At 47.6% G+C, this 22582-nt stretch overlaps 1 protein-coding gene across 15 annotated transcripts in view; it reads right to left on the bottom strand.

Moving 5' to 3' along the window:
- AUTS2 (activator of transcription and developmental regulator AUTS2) overlaps positions 1-22582 on the bottom strand; it is a 263193-nt gene that overhangs the window by 200817 nt on the left and 39794 nt on the right. For all 15 annotated transcript variants that reach the window (XM_078611701.1, XM_078611700.1, XM_078611702.1 and 12 more), the window contains exon 2: positions 12266-12763. In XM_078611701.1, the coding sequence (XP_078467827.1) occupies positions 12266-12763 (498 nt within the window). The remainder of the gene's footprint in view (positions 1-12265; positions 12764-22582) is intronic.

Raw genomic sequence — 22582 nt, 5'->3', positions numbered from 1 at the left:
GTCCCTCCCTGAGCACTGCTCCACACTGGAATGCCCTCCCATCGTCTCTTTTCCCAATCTCCTGCTCAATTCAAGAAACGTGTAACCCTCTTATCTACTGCAGCTCTTCGATAGTGCTGTTTGTTGCTGGCCACTTAACATGCTGGGCCTCAGCAACTGTGAAAAAAATATATAAACACTCCAGTGTAATGTTCAACAAGCATCGTATGCATGCACAAACGAGAACTGTTTGGCATATTACGATGTGTTTTGTTCCTGAAAGAACGAAAATAAGTCTAGCACGCACCCAACAAGCGAAGAGTGAATGCGTGCGAGCGTCTCGCACGCCCCTAAACCCCGTGCCCACGCGGCCTCGCCATGCACGAGCACCCAGGATCTTTCTTGCAAGGCAGCCAGCACACTTTAGTTCCTTGCTGACATTTCCTGCAGGCTTGCTGGGAACTGGAAACTAATGGCTTGTGACAGGGGAGGAAGAGACCCGTAGGGCACGAAGGCTGTTGGAATGGTTGGCCTCCGCCTGGCAGAGTGTGGATCAGTCTGCTGCTAAAGCACACTTGCAAATGCAAGCTTAGCAATATGCCCATCTAATGCACCGTGCATTCGCTGCCACTGTGTATCTAATGTATCACTTAAAACACGTCAAAGATGATGTCCTGGTTGAATGAGCAACGAGGTGGCGCTCATCTGCTTACGGCTTTGTAGGGCCTGTGGTGTAAATTCCACGTTCCCATGACAGGGATAAGCATATCCAAATGAGAACCACTGTTGACTTCTCCACAAAGTGGTGCTCGTTTTATCGAATCCAGAGGAATAGATGATGGGCTAAGTCAGCCCCTCCACCAACCAGGAGTTGAACTCGCAAACTTTAGATTGCGGGCCACTCGCTCTATGGCCGAGTCACCTGGTCCGCTAAGATATAAACTGGTAACAATGCACTTTGATGGCATGGACAGATGGATTAAAGTCAAATGTCACAACATCAGATATTAATTAGTAAAATTGGATTACCTAACTCCAAACGTGTATAACGTTGAACACATAGGTTTTCACAGTCAATATTGTGAATCATCAAAGATTTTTGGGTGAGGCCACACAATGATCTGGCCAGAGAGTGACTTCCTGGATCTTGTTCCCAAGACGCTTGACGTAGTTTCAAGAGAAATGCCGCGTTTTGAATTGCTAAGTTTGTTTCTGAAAATTCTTCTTCAAACTTTATTGGTGGGCTGAAACAAAATTCATCGGTGCATTAAATACTCGTGCGTGTGAACATTTTATTATTTGTTTGGGTGTTGGAAGGGTTTTTAAGACACGAAATTGGCCAGATATTTCCGAGGCTTAACCCCAAATTAAATCATGCGTATACATGTCACAGCACCTTAGCCGTGTGCAATTCCCATCCGTGCTGAGAGGCAGCCGAAACAGAGCGACATGTGAAGCGAAGAGGCGCGCGGACGCAGCGTGAGCCGTGCACCGGCCCCCCCCCCACCGCTCCCCCCACCGCCTGCCGACCTCGCGTTACCCCCGCACTTCATGCTCCGCAAACATCCTTCAGCGTGACATCTGTTTGAGCCGCGGGCTCTACCTGCCCTTCATTCCGCTCCGCAGCAGCACGGCCACGCCGTCCCGTAATCATTACCAGTCAGCCAGCGCTGCTCGCTGCCCGCGTCTGATCGCGCAGTGGCACGCACGGTCGACGGAAACGCACACCAAGAGCCCGCCGATAGAAGTCAATTGATTTCTGGATTCAGAGCCATTCACTAAACCTTTCCAGCATCTTACAAATTATGAAAATGCTGTTGAAACTGAAGCCATTGCGATGCATAAGAGGAAATCAAAGTGACCGCCACGTGCACCGCACAGACGCGTACATCACTGCTCGGCAGCTCGCCTGGGGGGTGGGGGGGTTCAAACACAGCTGCTGAGCACAACCCAAAGGCCCAAAACGTCAGGCGGCCAGCAACCGGCAGCCTACCATTAAAGTTTAGAATCGATAAGAGTTGACACGTTTCTTGAATTGAGCAAGGTGCGTGCAGAGCACAGCTTCCCGCAAACCCCTTCTACTCCTTCTCACTGAGGAAACAAACACTCAAGAGAGGCAATGGCGGGTGGATTTATGCACCGCAGGTCGGTGAGAGGTGGCGCCGGCTCGGCTCAGACAACAACGCTCCAGAGACGTTGTTCCTGCTTGCGCTGCTGCGCAAAGGTCACGTGGAACATGAAGTCTCTGAAAACCGGCAAGTCCCCTCTAATAGCGTCACCAGATGTGACGCAGACCAATCACCGCTGATAAGCCTGGAATCAATATGGATTACCTTAAGGGATGTACAAGTCAAACCCTCAGATTACTTCGTAAATTTGGCTTGGATAATACAAAGTTTAAGCACAAACAGATGTAGTTGCTGCATACAAAAATAGTGTATGCTATTCAATAACAAAAGTAATAATTTACATTTGTAAGGGGCATAGATGCTAATGCAGTATATGTACAGTAGACTCGATTATCCGCCCTAATGATACGGAAGATGGCCCCGTCAAAGTAGAGAATTTAGAAAAATGATTTTTCCGTGGATCTCTATGCCAAAAAAACACTAAACTAGGTATAAATTATGTTTAATTTAAGAAAATGTAGTTTTTGGTAATGAACAAAAAACATGTGTACAAAAGAATCGACCGACCGATACGCGTGTCAGTGATAACACTTTTCTGCTCCCGTGCAGAAGACTGCGCCCACTAAGTGGATAGCAGCAGAGCCACGCCAATCAACATCAAACCCAGCCCACTGTTGTAAAGATATGCAACTACTGCACTGTAGAGGCGATCAAGTGGATTTAGGATTAACCGGTGCAACATATTTCTTCGGTTTAAGCAGGTGACTTGCGGTAAAAATTTCCACCAATAAGAATGTATAACTGTTTTTAGATTATTCATTTTGGGCTTAAGGGAAAATCCGTGAGTTATTAATTCATGTCAAAATGTCAGGTGTGAGGTTAATCCGCAAATCGGATAAACCGCATGCGGATAATAGAGAGTCTACTGTATATTTTGCTAACCACAGGGCCAAAGGCCCAAAAGGTCAAGCAGCCAGCAACAAACAGCACTCATAAAGTTGTAATCCAAGTCAAAGTGAATTCCTGCTCAAATGAGCATTGAAGTGGTGCTCATGTCCTGCTTACAGCTCTGGAAACAGTGGTGGACATTCGACATTCCTGTGGCAGGGAAGAGTTTATCCAGAGGACAAGCACTGCTGAGGGTTGTAATTGATCAGAGTTAACACCGTTCTTGAATTGAGCAAGGTTACTGTAAAACCTTGGGGACAACGACGATGAGAGGGAATTCCCAAGTGGAGCCGTGCGAGGGAGGGAGCAGAAAGCAAAATGTTGTGAGCTGCAGTGTGGTGAGTGGAAGAGTGAATCGGTGTGTCAATGAGTGGGGGAGTGAATTGGTGTGTCAGTGAGTGAGTGGATGAGTGAGTGAGTGGATGAGTGAGTGGGTGTGTCAGCGAGTGTGGGGAGCGGTGAGGCAGTGGTTAGCGCACTGACCCGGGTTCAATTCCTGCTTCACATCAGTGAAAAATATTTGAACTGGTCCTAGGCCTCCTTGAGGTCGACTCAGTCTTAAATGAGTAACTGCTCCGGTATGGAAATAACATCCGCACTGGGAAGCCAAAGGCGGCCAGGCATGATGCTAACCACAACACCCTTTTGTGTGTCGTTCTGGCCTTCATATAGGTGGTCGCTAACAGCACTTGCCCATGAAGTCTGTTAAGGCTATACGGAAGATATATGTCTTTGTCTTGTGTGGGTGAGTGGATGGGTCAATGAGTGAAGTGGGTGGGTGAGTGGATGAGTGTGAATCAATGAGTGAAGTGAGTGGGTGAGTGCGTTGTGACTTTCAGTGTGGTGGTTGGATACAGTGTGGAAGAGACGAGGTCGGTTTCATAGACCAAGATCTCAACACAGGTGGAGGAATCTGTGAAGTTCACGGGAACATTAACCATGGTAGTAGCAACAGCAGAGCAATAGGGAGGCGACTAACCACCAGTGAGCAAGGACCAGACGAAAGTGAATTAGTGAATGCTGGATCATCAATCAACCAAAGTGCTTTGCCATTCATGATGCCTAATCACTCGTCTACACTTTAGGTGTGTACATTGTATTCATTAGTGGCGTTGACAGCCACACGACTTGTGAGACAGCGCCTCTTGCCCCCGTGTCATACGCATCAGAAGCACCACGTGCCACCGACCGCCAGCAATCACTCGCGTGACACCGTGACCTCCCCCTGTTTAAAAGGGGCCGCTTGGCTACGGGTCGATGACAAAACACACTCGCTCCACAAACCACCTGTCAAAGCAGTGTTTGGACACCAAAACCATATCAACATACTGCCACCTATGGGCCTCGACTCGGCAGTCGTTTCACAGACACCGCAAAAATCCATTTGGCACTGGCATGTGAACATCACGGTCATGTTAGAGTCCAGTAGAATAACAAAATGTGCTGTGCGCAATCGCACAGAGAAAACATGGCCTATCAATTCATAGTCGTGAATATTTCATTATAACTGTGCACGATAAACCCGATGTTGAGAATGACGATGAATGCACACGAGGTTGAACACCCATTGCTTGCGACCACTGCCGCAGTGCTGTCGCAAGGCAAAGCGGCCCCGTCACGAGGAAACAGTGAACGGGTTTGTCCTGCAACCTTTTCTCAACTTCTCAGCAGCAGCAGCTTCTGTTGCATGAAGATAGCTAAGCTAAACAATTCCCCTGCTTCCCATATTTGTCCCTCCACAAAAACAATACAAGTATTATATTACACATCCCGTCGGCCACACGGCTTTCTCTGGAGGAGCACCATTTTAGCAGCATTGGTTCAACACCAGCAAACTTTGGACTCGTTTCAAGATGCAGTGTGTCTCCTCAGCAGCCAGGCCCACTTGAAGCAGTGCTGTGAACCTCCAGATGTTCATAGGCAAGGACCCTCTCTGTTAGATACGGGTCCTAGTTTTCATGCAGAACTTTATATTATACAACGTAAAGTAATCATCAGCGTCGTTGCGGAGATCACATGAAACGAAATCATATTTCTGCACAGCGAGGCGAACGACGAGTGTTGCGCTGTGTGCGGACAGCAGAGGGAGACAGCTGCCAACGGAGGCTGGCCGCTTTGTGCACAGCCGGGCCATGCCAGCCCACCGACTACACGGCTCAGCAGACGGGCAAGGCGGGCCACTTCAGTGGCTCTGCCCGCACCGGCGTCTCAATGACTCGCATCCACTCAGATGCAGTGCCCTCTGGCATGACCATCAAGACTACAAAACAACACCGTATTTAGCTAGCCAATTTGGAGCACGGTTGGCTATGTGCAGTGCGAAAGAAGTTTAAGTTCAACAACACCAATGATTAGTTTGTGTTGTGTTATGCAGTTTTGCCATACCTAACAGTCAGGGTCCTCTCCTATGTCTGGCAGTTCATCAGCATTAGTTCAAGCAAACTTGACTGCTGATGAGACATTTAATGTTGAAATAGGTCTCGAGTTTGCTTATCTTGTATGTCTGTGTGTTGATCTTCTTTTTCACCGTACGCAGCCAACCGTGCTAATCTAGAACCAATGCTGCTGAAATGATGCACTCCCAGAAGGCTGTGGCTGACGGGATGTGTTAAAAACTTTTATATTTTACGTGGAGAGACGGATATGCAAAGGAAGAATATCATCTTCTTGTTTAATTCGATTACAAAATACATTTACTGTTTTGGATTCACACAGCTAAAGGAAATGCTACATTACAGTCCTGTATTTTTGTTTGTAATAAAAGGCCATTCCAGACATAAAGCATCTTACGTTATAAAAAATATAAACCGTTAGTTTTTACAAAGCCCAATGTAAATTTGCAGGTAAATTCATTGGAATTTTTTTTTTTGAAAAGGTACAAATTAAGAGTGCATCTTCAATTGCTACATAATCAATGGCTCGATAATTATTAGCAGGGCTCTTAGCACTTCATTTGCTTGGATTCTAGGTTGGCAATTGTCCTACTTAATGTGATTTCATTTGCAATCTCAGTTAACGCCCTTGCTCAGTCCAGGGGCCAGCGCTTTGTGGTGTTCACTTCATTCACTGCAATTATATCTCATTCTTCACACTGCATCTAGAATCATCAATGTATAATTCTAATTTAACACGTAGGTTTTTACAGCCAATATTCTAAGTAATAATTGATGTTTCAACAAGGCCACATAATTATCTGGTCAAGTTTGTGTTGTACGATCATCCACCACCATAAATAGCCAGACAAATAAAACATTCTGACTTTCTGTATTCTATCTTAACTTCCTTGATTTTTCCTGAAGATGCTTGGTGCAGTTTCAAGCAAACTTCATACCTAATCGCTAAATGTGGCTGTGAGAATTGTACCCTTGACTCACCGGTGTACTGAAACAATAATAATTGGCGCATTAAAAATGCCTGTGCACGCGCCATTTGTTTGGCTACGTTGGGTGTTGAAGGGTCCTATAACCCAAATTTGATGGACGTAACAAACAATACGCATCAAGAGCACACGCAAGCGAGATTCTGAAGCCCATTATCAGGTGCAGACAAGTCAACAGGGATATAGATCTTCCCATTTGGCTCCCACAGCACATGATGGATAAGGCCTGGCGCTCCGTCACGCAATAAACGCTGTCACGGTCGGAGGTGGGCAGAGTGCCCAGTGCACCAGGCAGACCTGTGGACTTGTGCCACCAGTATCTGCCGCCCATTGGCACCGCCCATGCTGCCACTGGAAGCACAGCGGACCGTTTCAGGCACATGATGACCCCTCACCTAAATTCTGATTTAAAGCTTTCGTGACTGCAGGGATTCATATTCTTGGTTCTTTCGGTAAAGTCACGTAGAAGGGAAATAAGAAAATTATAAAAATCTAAAACAATAAAATTATCACGACGTTTCGACTGCAACACAAGCAGTCATCATCAGGTGTGAAATCCACAGAAAGAAAAATTTGATTTCACACCTGATGATGATTGCTTGTGTTGCAGTCGAAACGTCGTGAGAATTTTATTGTTTAATATTTTTATTATTTTCCTTCTACGTGACTTTATCGAAAGAACCAAGAATATGGACCTCTCACCTGTACACATTTATCAATAACACTGAGGCTTTAAAGGGAAAAACAGAAATAATAGGCACATGTGCTTTGACGACGGGCCATGGCCGTAAATATATATTTTAGTTTTGATTTTTTATTATTATATATTTTTCGTTTGAAGGCTGCGGTATTATTGACGATCATGATTTGTTATTGCGAGCTCTTGTTATTCGAGCACGACTGCCAATGCAGGGTCACCAAATCACGCAGCGTTTGTTAAGTGCCGGACATATAATAGGCACATGCCGTTTATATACGTGAAAGCGACGAACAGGAATGGTATTTGGATAAGGGCAGTTTTGGATCCGTTTTGTATTTTGGGATTTTTGATTTAGCTCTATAATGTACTCACGTGAAATGCCTTTGTGCTGACAATCACGTGTTCCGCATCCACAAGAGTGTATTTTACCAGTCGCGAGACAGCAGGACACGGAGAATCCGTGGTGATATGAGGCCACCGTACCGATGAGGATCCCGTAATTTACGAAAAACGTTCGCACCGACACGGTGAGTGGCAGATGCCGGGAGGAATTAGTCGCTCCTGAAAGAGATCAAGAGAGCCGTGATGTTTTTGCAGATTTCAGGATCAACGGTGTCGTAGATCGCGGACTTCAGGAGGAGCCGCGGGGAATCCATGGATGATTGGAGCGCTGGTTTTAGGAGGTCTGCTGTGATAAGAAACTATGAATCTGCAGTGCTTCAAAGAACATGGGTGATTAATTGTATAACGTGGCACTTTGGTACACCCGAAGTCTGGAATTCATAAACTAATAACCATGTGCCAATAAACTGAGAGATGACATTTCTGAATGTAAAAAAATAATCAAACTAAAATCGTGGTTTCACAAGCACACTCACATCTGAACCTTTTTCCCGGGTTAAAACCAAAAACCCATCTCATGATCTGACAAGCAATATCAGATGACAGCCAATTCAAGTATTCATTAAACATGGCAACCAGGATGAGCTGGTATTATGTCGCTTATTGTTAACAGTGCAGTGCTTGCTGTTACCAGAGCAACAGATGTCATTTAAATACGAACAGTGTTATTTTTTTCGTATATTCTCCAAAACGACAGGTATGATTTGTGTTATGCATTCTATGGTTTTGTGTAGAACTAGGACCTGTATCCTACAGAGAGTCCTTGCCGATAAACATCGGGCAATTCACCAGCATCAGTTCCAGCACAGCGCCACTGCTAATGAGATGCCAGATGTCAAAACTGGTCCGGAGTTTGCTTGTGCTGAGTCAATGCTGCTGGTATTAGCACACCCTGAAAGCCGTGTGGCTGAAGGAATGTGTAAAAAAAATGCTTGTATTTTTTCTGTGGGGGGCGAGATATGCTTATGTGATGTATAGTCTGCTTATTTATTGTGTTACTTATATTCTCCTGAATGACGCTGATGGTTATCTCGTGTTGTGTAATGTTGGCTTGTTGACAACATAATGTCAACACATGCATGACTGATGCTGTGAGCTTGTCCCCGCTGGTTACTGAAGGGAACACGCGGCTTCCTCTTCAAAGCCATTCTATTCATTATCAGTCTCCAGAGTGAATGGCAACCTGCATTTTGTCTCTCTGAACAAAATTGCTTCACTTCACGAATGTCCCATGAATGTTGAATATTGCTCGAGAGAAGCTCCAGCTGCAAGAATAATCAAGACATGTTCCCCAGCAGCACCTGCTCAGATCAAATCAGAGGGCAGCACACTGGCCAACAGCCCCTCTCAATGGGCAAAGGTGATAGTCATTTCCTGCCTAAATGATCAATGAGACAATGCTCATCTCCAGTTTACAGGCCTGAGACAGTGGTGGAAATTATACATTCCTATGGCGAGGGCGAGTCTATCCATAGGATAAACCCACTGTTTAAATTCCCTACAAAGTGGTATCTATTTTATCGATCCCAGCTGGATGATGCGCTGAGTCAACCTCCCCCCAGCCAGGATTTGAACTCGCAACTTTCTAATTGTGAGCTACTCGCTGTGCCATCCGGCCGTATCTCCACCAGTGTGCAGCTATCCACCCTGCCTAAACCCTCCTCCATGTTACATTGCGCATGGCAGCCATCAGGTGGCTCAGCGGGAGGGCCGGTGGCCCGCGATTGGAAGGTTGCGAGTTCAACTCCTGGCTCAGGGTTGACGTGGCCAATTGGGAGCGCATTTGCCGATTGCTGCAGAGGTTTGTGGTTTAACTCCAGCAGGTTACCTTGGGTGATGTACTGTATTTCGAACTTCTTTCGCACCGTACGTAGCCAACCGTGCTAATCGGTGTGCATTCACTGTAAAATAATACCTCGTCTGCTTAACTGATGGTGGACGTCAAAGATCACGTGACGTCATTCGAGCAGTCCATTGCGTTGGGCCATCAGGGTCTAAATTTGACTAATTTGAAAAATGACACCACAAATTACTAAATTGGGACACACACAGAAATCGTCGCCGCCTACAGGGAAAACTTGGCAGGAGCCTCATGAAAAAAAGACAGTCTCGAGGCTTTCCTGCGTAAACAAGAACAATAAATAAAACGCACTTTGTTTGACAGAATTAAAATGGTTACCTATATTAATAAATGTAAACACGAGGGAGTGTAAACACACGGTGTTTTGAAATGAAAGCTGCCCAGTCTCGCACTGCCTTGGGGACCACCTGGCACCCAGCCAGACGCGCGCTATGAGCAGCCTAATTACCCATAGGGGGCAGGCCCCTCCTCGACCACAGAGACAGGGCCCACCGCTGACAATTGGAAGCGTACCTTGAAATCCACGCGGCGATATAAACGCGGGTGTCAAGCGAGCTGCGATCACCTCCCCTTCACGGGGACATTGTTTACAAGCGGCGGCATTGTATTCATGCGTCGATTGGAAAACAACTAGGCGGCTGTTTTACATGAAAAACATTGATGTGCTCCACATCCACTGGCTAAATACCATAAAATATATATTATTACAACATTGCTTGATTAAATAGGAAAGCCTCACTGAGTCGCAAGCCTTTCTTTCATTTTGTGTTCATTTTTTGTTGTTGTTAATTGTGCAACACTGCAGAACACAGCAGCAGCAGCAATAGCACCGAATACTTTGTTACTGATGAATTTGTTGAGTTTTTTTAAAGGAGGGTCCAGCCAAGATTTCGCAATGGGGAGCCGCCAATGTTGCTGCTGTTTGTAATCCCAATTGAGCAATTTCCAGGTCATTTTGCGGCAATGGGATGTTTATTCAATACAGTACCAGTTACATCATAGCTTTTTTTTTAGCTATGGGACATGGAAGCACCCAGAGAAAACCAAACTCCATATCAGTGCCTCAGCCATTAGCGCATCGTATTAAGAACCCAGCAACCCAAGTTCAATTCCCGCTCATGGCCAGCATCAGTGAAAAATATCTGAACTGGTTCTACGCCTCCACTAGGTCGACTCAGCGTTAAATGAGTACCCGGTGCAGTGCGTGAACATCAGAACTGGGGAGACAAAGGTGGCCGGGCAGGGTCCTGGCCACACCACCGCCTCTCGTGTGCCATCTCAGCTTACCCAGGCCTGTTGGAGCACTTGCTCCAACAGGAGCACTTGCTCCAACAGGCCTACATGGGGGGTCTTTGTTGTATTCCTTGTCTAATTTACACCTCTGTATGAATTCCTATCTATACGCTAATAGCAGTTCTAACATGATCATTAGTTGGGGGTTGCAATCTCGCCCAGGTCCCCCTTGAAAAAATAATGTATTTCTAGGCATTCAAAATAACTCAAAGGGTTCCCCTCCTTCACATATCCATCCCTCTGCATTAAAAAAAGTCAAACATTTTTTTACTCAACCCATTGGCCTTATGGGCGTGAATTTTAGCAGCGTTGGTTCAATACCAAAAAAATCCCGGACCGGTTTAGAAATTCTATTCTCATCAGTCAGCCTTGCTTGAACATATCATGGCGAGCTGCCGGGTGTTCATAGGCAAGGACCGTCTCTGTTACTTTGTATAGGAACTTATACTTGAATATGGGCAGCACTTGTGATGCTTGTCATAATACCTCCATTAGGCATTGCAATCAACGAGTGGGCGACAGAGTGGCATGGTGGTAACACGTGTGCCTCACAGTACGAAGTTCCTGGGTTTGATTCCCAACTAGGGCACCTTTGTCTAATGAGTTTGAAAAAACTGTCCCTGTTACGTTCTCCCTCTGTCCTGCGTGGGGTTTGCCGCAGGTTCCCTGGTTTCCACCCATGGCTAGAAACCACACAAAGTGACTGGTTTCGTCTAAACATCACAATGCTGAAAAATTACCTAAAAATAACTCAATTTGGATGACACACTGCAGCAGCATCGACCCCTACTTCAAAATCATAACATGACCCCCCTTGAAAAATTATTTACTGGGTAGACAAGGGTTAACAAAATACAGTGATGTCTAAACCAGACAAATAAGTAACATAAAACCCACATATTCTTGGTCCTTTCGGTAAGGTCACGTAGAAGGGAAATAATAAAATAATAAAAATAAAACATTATAAAATTCTCACGACGTTTCGGCCACAACGCAAGCAGCCGTCCTCAGATGAAGAACAAAGCTGTCGGAAAGACAGCGTCCTAATGACAGTGTCCTAATGACAGCTCTGTTCTTCACCTGAGGATGGCTGCTTGCGTTGTGGCCGAAACGTCGTGAGAATTTTATTGTTTTATTTTTATTATTTTATTATTTCCCTTCTACGTGACTTTACCGAAAGAACCAAGAATATGAATCCCTGCAGTCACGAAAGCTTTAAATCGAAAGTCATTCTCTCTCTTGGTGTTCAGAGTGGTACCTTAAATCCAGGTACAACTGCGAAGTAATGCGTCGATGTCTACCGGACTAACCGTTTGGCCCCATCCACAGTGTGCACTGCAGATCACAACAACACACCCACTCACCCCTACTCACCCACCCACCAACTCACTCCACCCACACTGCAGGTCACCCCACTTCCATGTCTGCTTCCTGCCTCGGAATTCCCTCCCATCGTCTCCTTGCCGAGTGCTCATAATAAAATAATCATCGTAACCCTGTTGCCGAACGCACGACACGACGGCTGCGGATATATAAAGAGACGCGTCACAAAGCACCCGCACCGTAGCCCATACCTGCTGGCTGGGCCTCAGCAGCTGTTTCTTCCTTGCGGGCTTCTTATCCGGCTCTTTCTCGACATCCAAGCAGCTGTCGCCCACCACCTTGTTCTCCTTGTGGTCACCCAGAGGGCCTTTCTCTCTCTTGTGTTTAGCTGCGGCGAGGAGGCCCTCTTCGTTGAGCTCACGCACCGTGTCAGAGTTCACGGTAACTTTGCCCTGAAACTGCGAGTCGACATCTTTGCTAAGCACTGCACTGAATTCCATCTCCTCCGTGTGCTGCCGCAGACCATTTCCAGCTGTGTCGAGGTCCAATTCACTTTTTAGTTCCGCTTGCGCAACTTCCTCCTGACCTAAGAGCTGTAGATTCCGATCGGCGCCCAGCTTGGCCAAGCCCGGCACGCCGCCGACGCCGGCATGCTCCAGCAGGGCACCGCATCGCTCGCCTTGCCTCTTCTGCACCAATCGCTTTTCCCGCTTGGCAGCTCGTTCGTCGGGTCTCAGAGTGAAGTCGCTCTACAGGGGACACAACCAGAAGACAGCAGCACGCAGACGCTGTCAGCAGATCGCTCGCAGCCGGTGGCCGTGCTGCCCGCGGCCCGTCGCGCAGCGCCGCGGAGGCCGCCATGGTCGGTGGAACGTGCTCGCTTGCGAAACGCCCTCCCTACCCCGTGGGCGCTGAGGTTAGCATCTCCTGGCTTGCCAGAGTGTGGCAGTACAGCAAGTGGGTTAATTTCCAACTGTACAAGAATCGAGCGTGACCTCCCTCTCACGCACGGGATGGACGGCCGGTGACATCCAAAAAGGACGTGCGGGCTGCCAGTTATAAAACAAAATATATTCTACAAGGACTGGGATGGAGCTGAGATAGTAAGTATCAGAGGTGGGACAAAGTCATTGTTATGCAAGTCCAAGTCGAGTCGCAAGTCATCAAATTCATGACTCGAGTCTGACTCGAGTCCAAGTCACATGACTCGAGTCCACATCTCATAGGTGGGACAAAGTCATTGTTATGCAAGTCCAAGTCGAGTCGCAAGTCATCAAATTCATGACTCGAGTCTGACTCGAGTCCAAGTCACATGACTCGAGTCCACACCTCTGGTAAGTATGCACATTGTTGGTTGTCAGACACTGTACAGATAGTCACCCTTGCTCAGGACAGCGATCATTTTAAGAATAAGGGTATTAAAGCAGTTATATTTATTTTGACACCTAATTATCTGCTATGATGAAATATAAGACACGTTTTGCCCAGAGCTTGCCATGTTAACATGTAAACCGTTCATAATGAGTCTGCGTTTACTTTTTTAACGTTGGTCTCAAAATGTTTCGACTCGACAACACCAGTTCACAAATAATTATCGCTTCATCTTGTTCAATTTATCAATGTTGATACGTGGCCATTGCCGTCACAACACTCTGATAATGATCGATTACACCATTTACTTAATTACAAGCGCAATGGCTACAAAGCTGACACCACGAGCTCCACCACCAACCACGGTTGAACGTTAGCGGCGAGTTACATCCCAACCATTCCAATGACCTCCTTCTCCATCCGTTCACCGACTGCACTATGACTCACGTGGTGAAGTATGGTCAATCACCCCCAATGTGGATTTCCATCACTGGCTCAGAGCTGCAAATGGGGGATGGGTGCCGGCCGCCTCATTGCGAGCAGGAAGTCACGGACTTGCTCTCTCCACTGCACCGGCTTGGTTTACACCGCCTCCCGTGCCCTCACCCACTTCTTCCCTCTCTCATTCACCGTCACCACAACTAAAGAGGTAGACACTTTGGTGGTACCTTAAATCCAGGTACTATCGCAAAGTCACGTGTCGATGTCTATGGGACCGACCGTTTCGTCCCATCCACACTGTGTTCAACCGCCGCACTGCAGGTCACAACAACACTCACTCACCCCTCTAGTCACCCACCAACCCATCCACCAAACTCACCCACTCACTCCATGCACACTGCAGGTGTTTCGTGACCGCGTCGTCGCGCGCGTGCTTAGCGACGCCCTTGCGCACGGGGCGCACCATCATCGGGGGACTTTCCGGGTTAAACTTTTGAACGGAAAACAAAAATCTAATCTCACCACTTATTGCAGGCACAATGAAGTGCTTGTTATTGTGATAAGAATGTTTATTTATTCTTACACCTGTTTACCCAGGAAAGCCTCAGAGTCTCAAGACTCTTTTGAAAGAGGGTCCTGCCAATCTTTTTTTTTCCACAGTAGGAGGGCGATGTTGGTCCTATGTTGTGATCCCAATTTACGTAATTTGTAGGTCGATTTCTCAGGATTGGGTCAGTTGGCTAAGAGCAGTCACATTTTATGCTTTGCAGCTGTGGGAGGAAACCATAGAACATGCAGAAATTCCATGAAGATCAGTAGAATAATATACAAACGCCACACAGAAAGGCAACGGTGTTGGGGATTGAACCTAGCCTAGGTCCTTGTTGCTGTGAGGCACAAGTATCACCCGCCGTGCCACCATGCCACCCAACAGATCAATCTAAACTCACTCCATTCCTGCCGGCACCACCCCTCTGCACCCCATCTCTGGATGCCGTGCTCCCCGCGTCTGTTGGGGCTGCGGATCTGCAGCAAGAGGCCCCTTCTGTGCTGCTCGCAGAGCATCTCCGCAGGGGCTCCTAAATTGAGCATCCACTCGGCTGCCCCTCTCCTCCCCAAGAGGCGGCACTCCTCGCCGCTCTGCCGCTCTGCACACCATTTCCAGTCACCATCGTGGCAATGGTGCTGGGGTGTTCAGCTGTTCTGGGCATTGTGCCAAACAGTTTATAGTTTAACCTCCAAAATGGGCAAACCACGTACACAGAGGACGTAATGACAATTTAACGCATCGTGTAAATGAATGGGGCTCCCCAGGCAAATATTTAACTGGAATGCACAGCATTTGTGACACTGTCCTAAAGAAATCTGAAAAAATAAACACCGTAATTTAAGATTTATAATAGTTTACCTAGAAAATGTCACGAAATAGTACTCTTACATACAAAACATGCACCATTAATGACACCGTGGGCTTGGCCAGGACACGCCACGGCCAGACGGTACACGATGGACGGTGGTCAAGAACAACAACCGAATGGCAGCCAAGGAATGGAACACGTCCTAGGGGACGCAGCGATGGGACCGGTTCATGTGCGGGTGCCGGGTGCATCGTTGCATGGCAAGATCGTGAGAAGTGGTAGCGGCCTGGGGAGGAGGCCTTCATCCAGCAGTGGATCGACCATGGCTCGTGATGATGATGACGGTGACCAAAAAATCAGGCGTCAGAGGCTTCATCAACTGCTGGCCGAGTCAATAATTTAGTCAAAGTGATGTCCTGCACACTTGAGCATTGACGCGGTGCCCATCTCCTGCTTATAGCTCGAAACAAGTGGTGGGAATTCCGCATTCCTATGGCAGGTATCAAGCCTCCCACCGTTGACCTTCCCCACAAAGCGGCACTCACTTTATTGCATCACAGGGATGAGGAGCAGGAAAACCTCACCCAGGATTTGAGCTCGCAACCTTCCGATGCCGAGCCGTTTGCCCTACCGCTGAGCCACCCGGCTAGACTACCTATTAGAGCAATTTTAATGCATATCTGACAAAACAAAGACAAGCGGTAGCTTACTGGCACCGATATAACGTGCGTAAAAAAAGACAAAAGCACGCACACACACACACTCTGCACTCTTCATAAAACCAAATGCAGTATCAAAATAAATGGCACACGCACATTGTTGGGGCAAGTGCTGTTAGCGAGCACCTATGAAAGGCTGGAACGGCACATAAGGGGGTGGGTGGTCAACACCACACCTGACAGCCTTTGTCTCCCCAGTAGCGATGTTTACACACCGCACCAGGTACTCATTTGAGGCTGAGTCGACCTAGGAGAAGCCCAGGACTGATTCAGATAATTGTCACTGGTGTTGGCCGTGAGCAGGAATCAAACTCGGGATGCCAGGTTCGTAGTGCAGTGCGCCAACCGCTACACTACCGCTCCCCACAATGCATATCTGAGTAGACACACAGTTAAAATGCGCACTTAATGTTTCCAATCGCCAACAATGTTACAGGTAACAACGCTTCGTAAATGTAACCACCAGTAATTTCCCTGGAGCTATGACCAATGAGTTGTTAGAACTTTCTTCTGATGAGGGTAGTCAACTCCCAACGATATTTTTCCGGTAAAGTCACGTAGGTAAAAATTTAAAAATTTTAATTAATAAAAGTAAAATAAAAATAAAAATCACGACGTTTCGGAGGCAACACAAGCTGTCGGGCTGTGACGGTTCCACCTGAAGACAGAAGCTTGTGTTGCCTCCGAAACGTCGAGATTTTTATTTTTATTTTACTTTTATTAATTTTAATTTTTTACCTACGTGACTTTACCGAAAAAACCTAAGAATATGAATCCTTGCAGTCACGAAAGCTTCAAATCTAGAACTCCCAACGAGGTTCGCAGATGATCATGGGCTGCTTGCGCATACAGGACTCCCTGTATGCGCAAGCAGGGAAACGAGTCCCAATAAGTGAAGGAAATCACGTCCTCTTGAGTAAGTGGAGTAATCCAACGGTCCTCCAACTGTCTCAATACATTCCAACACATCAGGAATGGGTTATTTCATCATGAAAGAAGCTGGCTTACACGACACTTCAGAGGCAATGTATAAGTAGACAGCAGCTCAACCATATTTGCTTTAATGGAAACCCTTTCACAGACTCTTGTGGTGTCAAAACGAATAAGTGATAAGGCTAATGACACTATGTTTCTATATCAACGAGACTATTAATACCTTACACGGCATGATCATTGCAACGTCACTCTTCATCTCCAGGCTCCTTCAAAGTTGTCAAATGTAGAGTGACATTTATAAACATTTGCAAACAGCGAAACGCAGACACCACAATCTGCGGTCGCTTTCAACACCAATTGAAACTAAAGGAGCGTTTTTATTTGTAGAAATATTGTACTTATAAAGAATCAAAAGCACAGCGAATTAACTTAGCTGCGGCATTAAGAAGGCATTAAAATTATCCTCCGGTGGGCTTATTATCTCGTGCAATCATATTCCCTTTGCTATGGCCGATCACACTGCCGGCAGAGCGGAACTCTCCTCGAGCCGCAGAGCGGCGGGGATTGTGTCTGACAGCCAAACAAACCCTCATTCATGAGGCTAATCCCCATAATCCCCCCCCCCACTCCCAGCAAGGCACTGCCTCGGTGCACCGCACTGCAAGCTGCCACACGTGTGGGTGCTCTGCAAACGCCGGGTGACGAGGTTCGCGCCGGGCGCCAGTGGCCGTGCTGCACGTGGCCTGCGAACCAGCGGAGGGTCGGTGGATCGCACTCGCTCGTGAAACTCTCTTGCCTACCTACCCCCCCCCCCCCCCCCCGTGGGTTGTCCAGGTTGCCGTCTCCTGGCTTGACTCAGGTACGGCAGTACAGCGAGAGGGCCTAACGCACAATCCGTACGGATATTGAGTGCTGTCGCCGCCCCTTGCACGCGTGGGTTTTCTCCGTGGCACTCCGGTTTCCGTCCACGCGCACGGACGCTCGTGAGTGGAGCTGTTGGCTAAACATCCCAAACAAGAGCGGCAGAGCTTGGGAAATTCTTGGCGCCAGTTCTGGTTGCTTTCCTGCTTTCTCTGCGGTTTTCCCTTCACTTCTGTAGAGGAACATGAGCAAGTGTCTGCCGGAGATGAGGAAGTTTGGTACAAACATTAGGAGCTTGTAATGCCTCCGTCAAATATCTGCCCCTCCACATGAAAAATAAAAGTATATTTTACAGCCTTCTGGGAGTACTGCAATACAGCATCTGGGCCGGTTTCAACATTCAATTTCCCATCAGCAAAGTCAGCCTCGTTTTGAACCAATGCTGGTGAACTGCCAGACATTAATAAGCAGGGACATATGTGACAAGCTTTGTGTTTATGGTGAAGATATACAGAGGCTTGGATAAATCCGAGGAAATATACTTTGCAGAGGGTCTCTTTAAAAAAACTGGTTTTGTAAGGAATCTATACACCGAGACTCATCTTATTACAACGACACGACATTGAGAGTGCAACAACGACATAGCCGGCCAAGTGGCTCAGCGTTAGAGCAAGTGGCTCGCAATCGAAAGGTTACGAGTTCAAATCCTGGCTGGGGGGGGTTGACTTGGCCTGTCATTTCCCTCCCTCCGGGGATGAGGGGCTGAGCCCCTATCAATTACAGACGGATGCCGCCACGCCAGCTCTCGTCAGCAAAGTGGCAGCCTCTCTCTGTGTAAAGCGTAATGGGTTTGTATACAATGTTTGTCAAGTTGAGCACTACAAAACCCTCGCGAATGCTGTTTCAATGATCATGTAATTATTTCGTAATAAGGGGTCATGTGACGGTCTGGGTCATATTTAATAGCAAATAAACACCGTCCACGGTAGCTCGGTGCCGGCTGTTGGACTCGTACAGCGATTACACAAAATTAACAACACTATCCCAGGGCAATTTGAGACAAATTGCCGTGTGAAACAGTGAGTCTGATTTGCCAATAAAGCAAGACACAATTCATTATCTACTCATCATGTTTATTAACTGTACACTAATTTAATAAATTCCGCTAAAAACTGAAAAGTGCATGCAGAAGCATGCAGAGATGCATGCTCGGAATTGCGAGACACAAACAGGGACAGGTGGAGTGGAGAACATCCGCAGGGTAATGGCATCATCTGCACTGTGAATGTCGGTAATTAGGCTGGGGCAGGCCTCGTCACGGTCAGAAGGGACAACGGTCAAGAACAAGAACGGAGCGGCAGCCTCGGTATAGAATGAGTTCTAGAGCACGTCCACCGAGGAGACTGAGCGATGAAACCGGTTCGTGTGCAGGTGCAGGGTGGATTTTTGCATCACAGGATCGTGAGGTGGCGGCGGCGGCTTGGGGAGGCCTTCATCCAGCAGTGGATTGACCACGGCTGATGATGTTCCACCAACTAGTTAAGTTGGTAGTCGAAATGACAAAATGGCAACACACCGAGTTCTTTTGAGCCGGTGGTGTGGATCACACGGAGAGCTTCTGCACACACAATGTGTGTGTTTTGTTGATACTATCCACGAGGGTTAACAGCCATGACGAGCGTGAAGTTCGTGCACAGACGCCACCGTGCTCAATTACATTTACACTCGCTCACAGAAGTGACCTGCACACAGACGGTGACGCCGACGATGGAGTAGCTTTTCACGGTACGGTAAATTGATGCCATTTATAAATCGCACGATAACGATCGATTCAGTATTTTTGTAACTTTCAGTTTGGGGTTGACAACTTATTCAAATCGATGTAACGCGCGGCCGTGAGCGACGGCGAGACGACTGTTATGACGCGAGCGACGCCGCACCTCTGCGATGCCCGGCTGGCAACTCGCTCTGCCGAGCGGCGAGGACGTCCGCCGTTCAGTTTTGAGCTTCGTTTCAGAAACGTCGATGCATCGCTCCCGAGAGGACGACCACCGGGGAGACGGAGCAATGAGACCAGTTAGCGCGTCGGTGCCACGCGAATTGTTACATCGCACGATCATGAGAGGTGGTGGTGGCTTGGGGAGGCATTAATCGAGCAGTGGATTGATCATGGCTGATCTGGATACATTTATCAGTGTTTAAAATGGTTTAAAAGTGCATTGCTTTGGCTAATTCAGAGGACCCTACCAACTTACGTGGATATGGAACCAGTACAAATTATTGATTTTAAAATCACTCTGAGTTAAATCTCCCACAACCTGAGGAGACATTACACAGTGTGCCGCACTGCATTTTGTAATTAGTCTAATGGGATCACACCGAATCTTTTCCGCATCCATCAATATATATATCCACTCCAGTGAATACGCAGCATAGGCACTGCGTGAGCGGCTGACCCACCCCTGACGTGCGTCTGCTGTACGGCGCACGCCAATCCAATCCGCTACGCTGGCACTCTGTGGAGAATGTAGGGCCTGGGTCAAGCGGCGATAACAATCCAAAGCGTCCACCGCACTCGACTCAAAATCGGCTGCGCATGCGTGTGCCGTTTCGTCAATACGCAGAGAAAACAATTCCTTGAAAACGTGAGTGTCAAACGACAAGCGAAGGTGGCACCAGGTGACGCAGCATCTGAGCAATGCCACAGGGATGCTGGATCGTGACTTATTTTCACAAAAGCGCTGAGCACAGGCACCACAAGCTCAAAATGTCAAGCAGTCAGCAACAAACGGTACTGTAAAAGTTGTAATAGATAAGAGTTGGCACGTTTCTTGATTTGAGCAAGGTTATTGTAAGAGCTTGGGGGGGGGGAGTAAATGAGAGAGAATTCCCAAGTGAACAACCACGGGGGAAGAAGCAGGAAACGAAGTGTTGTGACAGTCGGTGTGGTGAGTGAAAGGGCGAGCAGGAGAGAGGGTGAGTGTGTTGTTGTGGCAGGCAGTGTGGTGAGTGAAAGGGTGAGTGAAAGGGTGAGTGAAAGGGTGAGCGAGAGAGAGGGTGAGTGTGTTGTTGTCACCAGCAGTGTGGTGAGTGAAAGGGTGAGCGAGAGAGAGGGTGAGTGTGTTGTCACCAGCGGTGTGGTGAGTGACAGGGTGAGCGAGAGAGAGGGTGAGTGTGTTGTTGTGACCAGCGGTGTGGTGAGTGAAAGGGTGAGCGAGAGAGAGGGTGAGTGTGTTGTTGTGACCAGCGGTGTGGAGGATGAACAGAGTGAGGATGAGATGAGACAGTCCTCAAGACGACTGGAGGAATCAATGCGTGACGTTCAAGGGAAGAGTAACCGCGGGAGTAGCGATAGGAGAGTGATAATGAGGTGACTGACTGCCGGTGAAATTGATCTAGGATTTGACTGGGAGTGAGGAGAGGGTTGCAGTGTGAAGGTGATGCAGATGAACACAACTCGTCGAAGATGCAAAGGGTTAGGGGAGAAACGTCCCAAGCTGCCATGCCCGGCCACCTTGTTAATGTTCTTCAAAGCGTACTGTGTATAATGTATTAATTATTACGTGTTTTATGTAATATAGTGGAATCATTGTGTTTTTTTGTTGAGTTTACTATCTTTTATGTAATGTGTTGTATGTATTATGCATTGTATTTATTAAACAACTGACATTGATCAAATGTGTTGAATTTGTTGGTAATTATACTTGTGCAGCACTGTCAATGCAGCATCACCAGATATATCGTGTTCACGATGAGGCTCATGTATGGATGTAGCACAAGTACAACATGATGTGCTGTGTTTCATGCAATGTACCGTACGCACCGCATTATGCATTTGCGGTTTGTGTTCCGCATCAATGAGGCGCGCGTGTTTAATGTATCGTGAGTATGGCATGCACTGTGCAGTGTACGTGTGTGTTAAATAAAAATAATGATAAATACTCACCCCTCTGCTCCCACAGTCCGCCCTCCCTCTCGTGCCATAATAACATGGAGCCGACCGTGTTCGCTTTAGCGATAACGCCGACTCGTATATACAAACAAACAGATGGATATTCGTACAAAAAAAAGACGCGGTCGTTGGAAAGACGGAACCGCCAGATATGTGCAAGACGGACGGACACGAGTCCAGCCAGCGAGCTCTGTGCAGCGCCGACGACCAATCACAGCCAAGTTGCCGATAAATACCCTCCCCGCTACACCGGCCGCGTGTCAAAGCGGATTTGACTGTGGCTGACAGCCAGCGTCGAACCATTCCTGCCAATTCAACTAACCGAGTGTTGCGGCCTTATTGGGCGACACACCCAGCAATCAGGGAAGATGAGGCGCACGGGGTGGATTCTGCAACGCTTCCCAACTCGCGTCGCCTTCGGAACAAGTGCTTGATTCGTGATAATAGCGGTTACGCTTAAAACCTCAACGTGGCGATGTGATGGCACGCGACGGGCGACGTCGAAATGATGTCACAGCAATGGATGTCATCTGGAGTATCTTCAAAGGGCAGAGGGCTCTGCCACCCATGGCGCTACGGGGCAGACGTTAGCTCTCGTTGAACGGTTGCATTAGGACGCCGAGAGCATCCGAGGGCAGTGTGACGTGACGCAACCGCCCAGCCAATGAGCGCGCATGCTGCATTTGCAAACTGAGGTATGGGGCCTCCACTTCGCTGGATTTTGACACGCTCACCTAACGCTCAGCCTCAGCAGATGGTTAGCGCCTGTCACGATGCGCTCTGGGCTAACAGGTCGTTCAATTGATAAGCACCCAAAGCGCTCTGCCCATTGAATGCACCCCAGGAGGCGAGCGAGAGGGTGTGTAGGAGTGTGCACCACCACAGGTAAGGTAAATCTTTCCAACCCTGGTTTTGCATCTAATTTTGGCA

Source organism: Lampetra planeri, chromosome 37, assembly GCF_965212315.1.
Source record: "Lampetra planeri chromosome 37, kcLamPlan1.2.h2, whole genome shotgun sequence".
Lineage (NCBI taxonomy): Eukaryota > Metazoa > Chordata > Hyperoartia > Petromyzontiformes > Petromyzontidae > Lampetra > Lampetra planeri.
The sequence above is the reverse complement of the archived record's forward strand: the minus strand, read 5'-3'. Positions and strand labels throughout refer to the sequence as shown.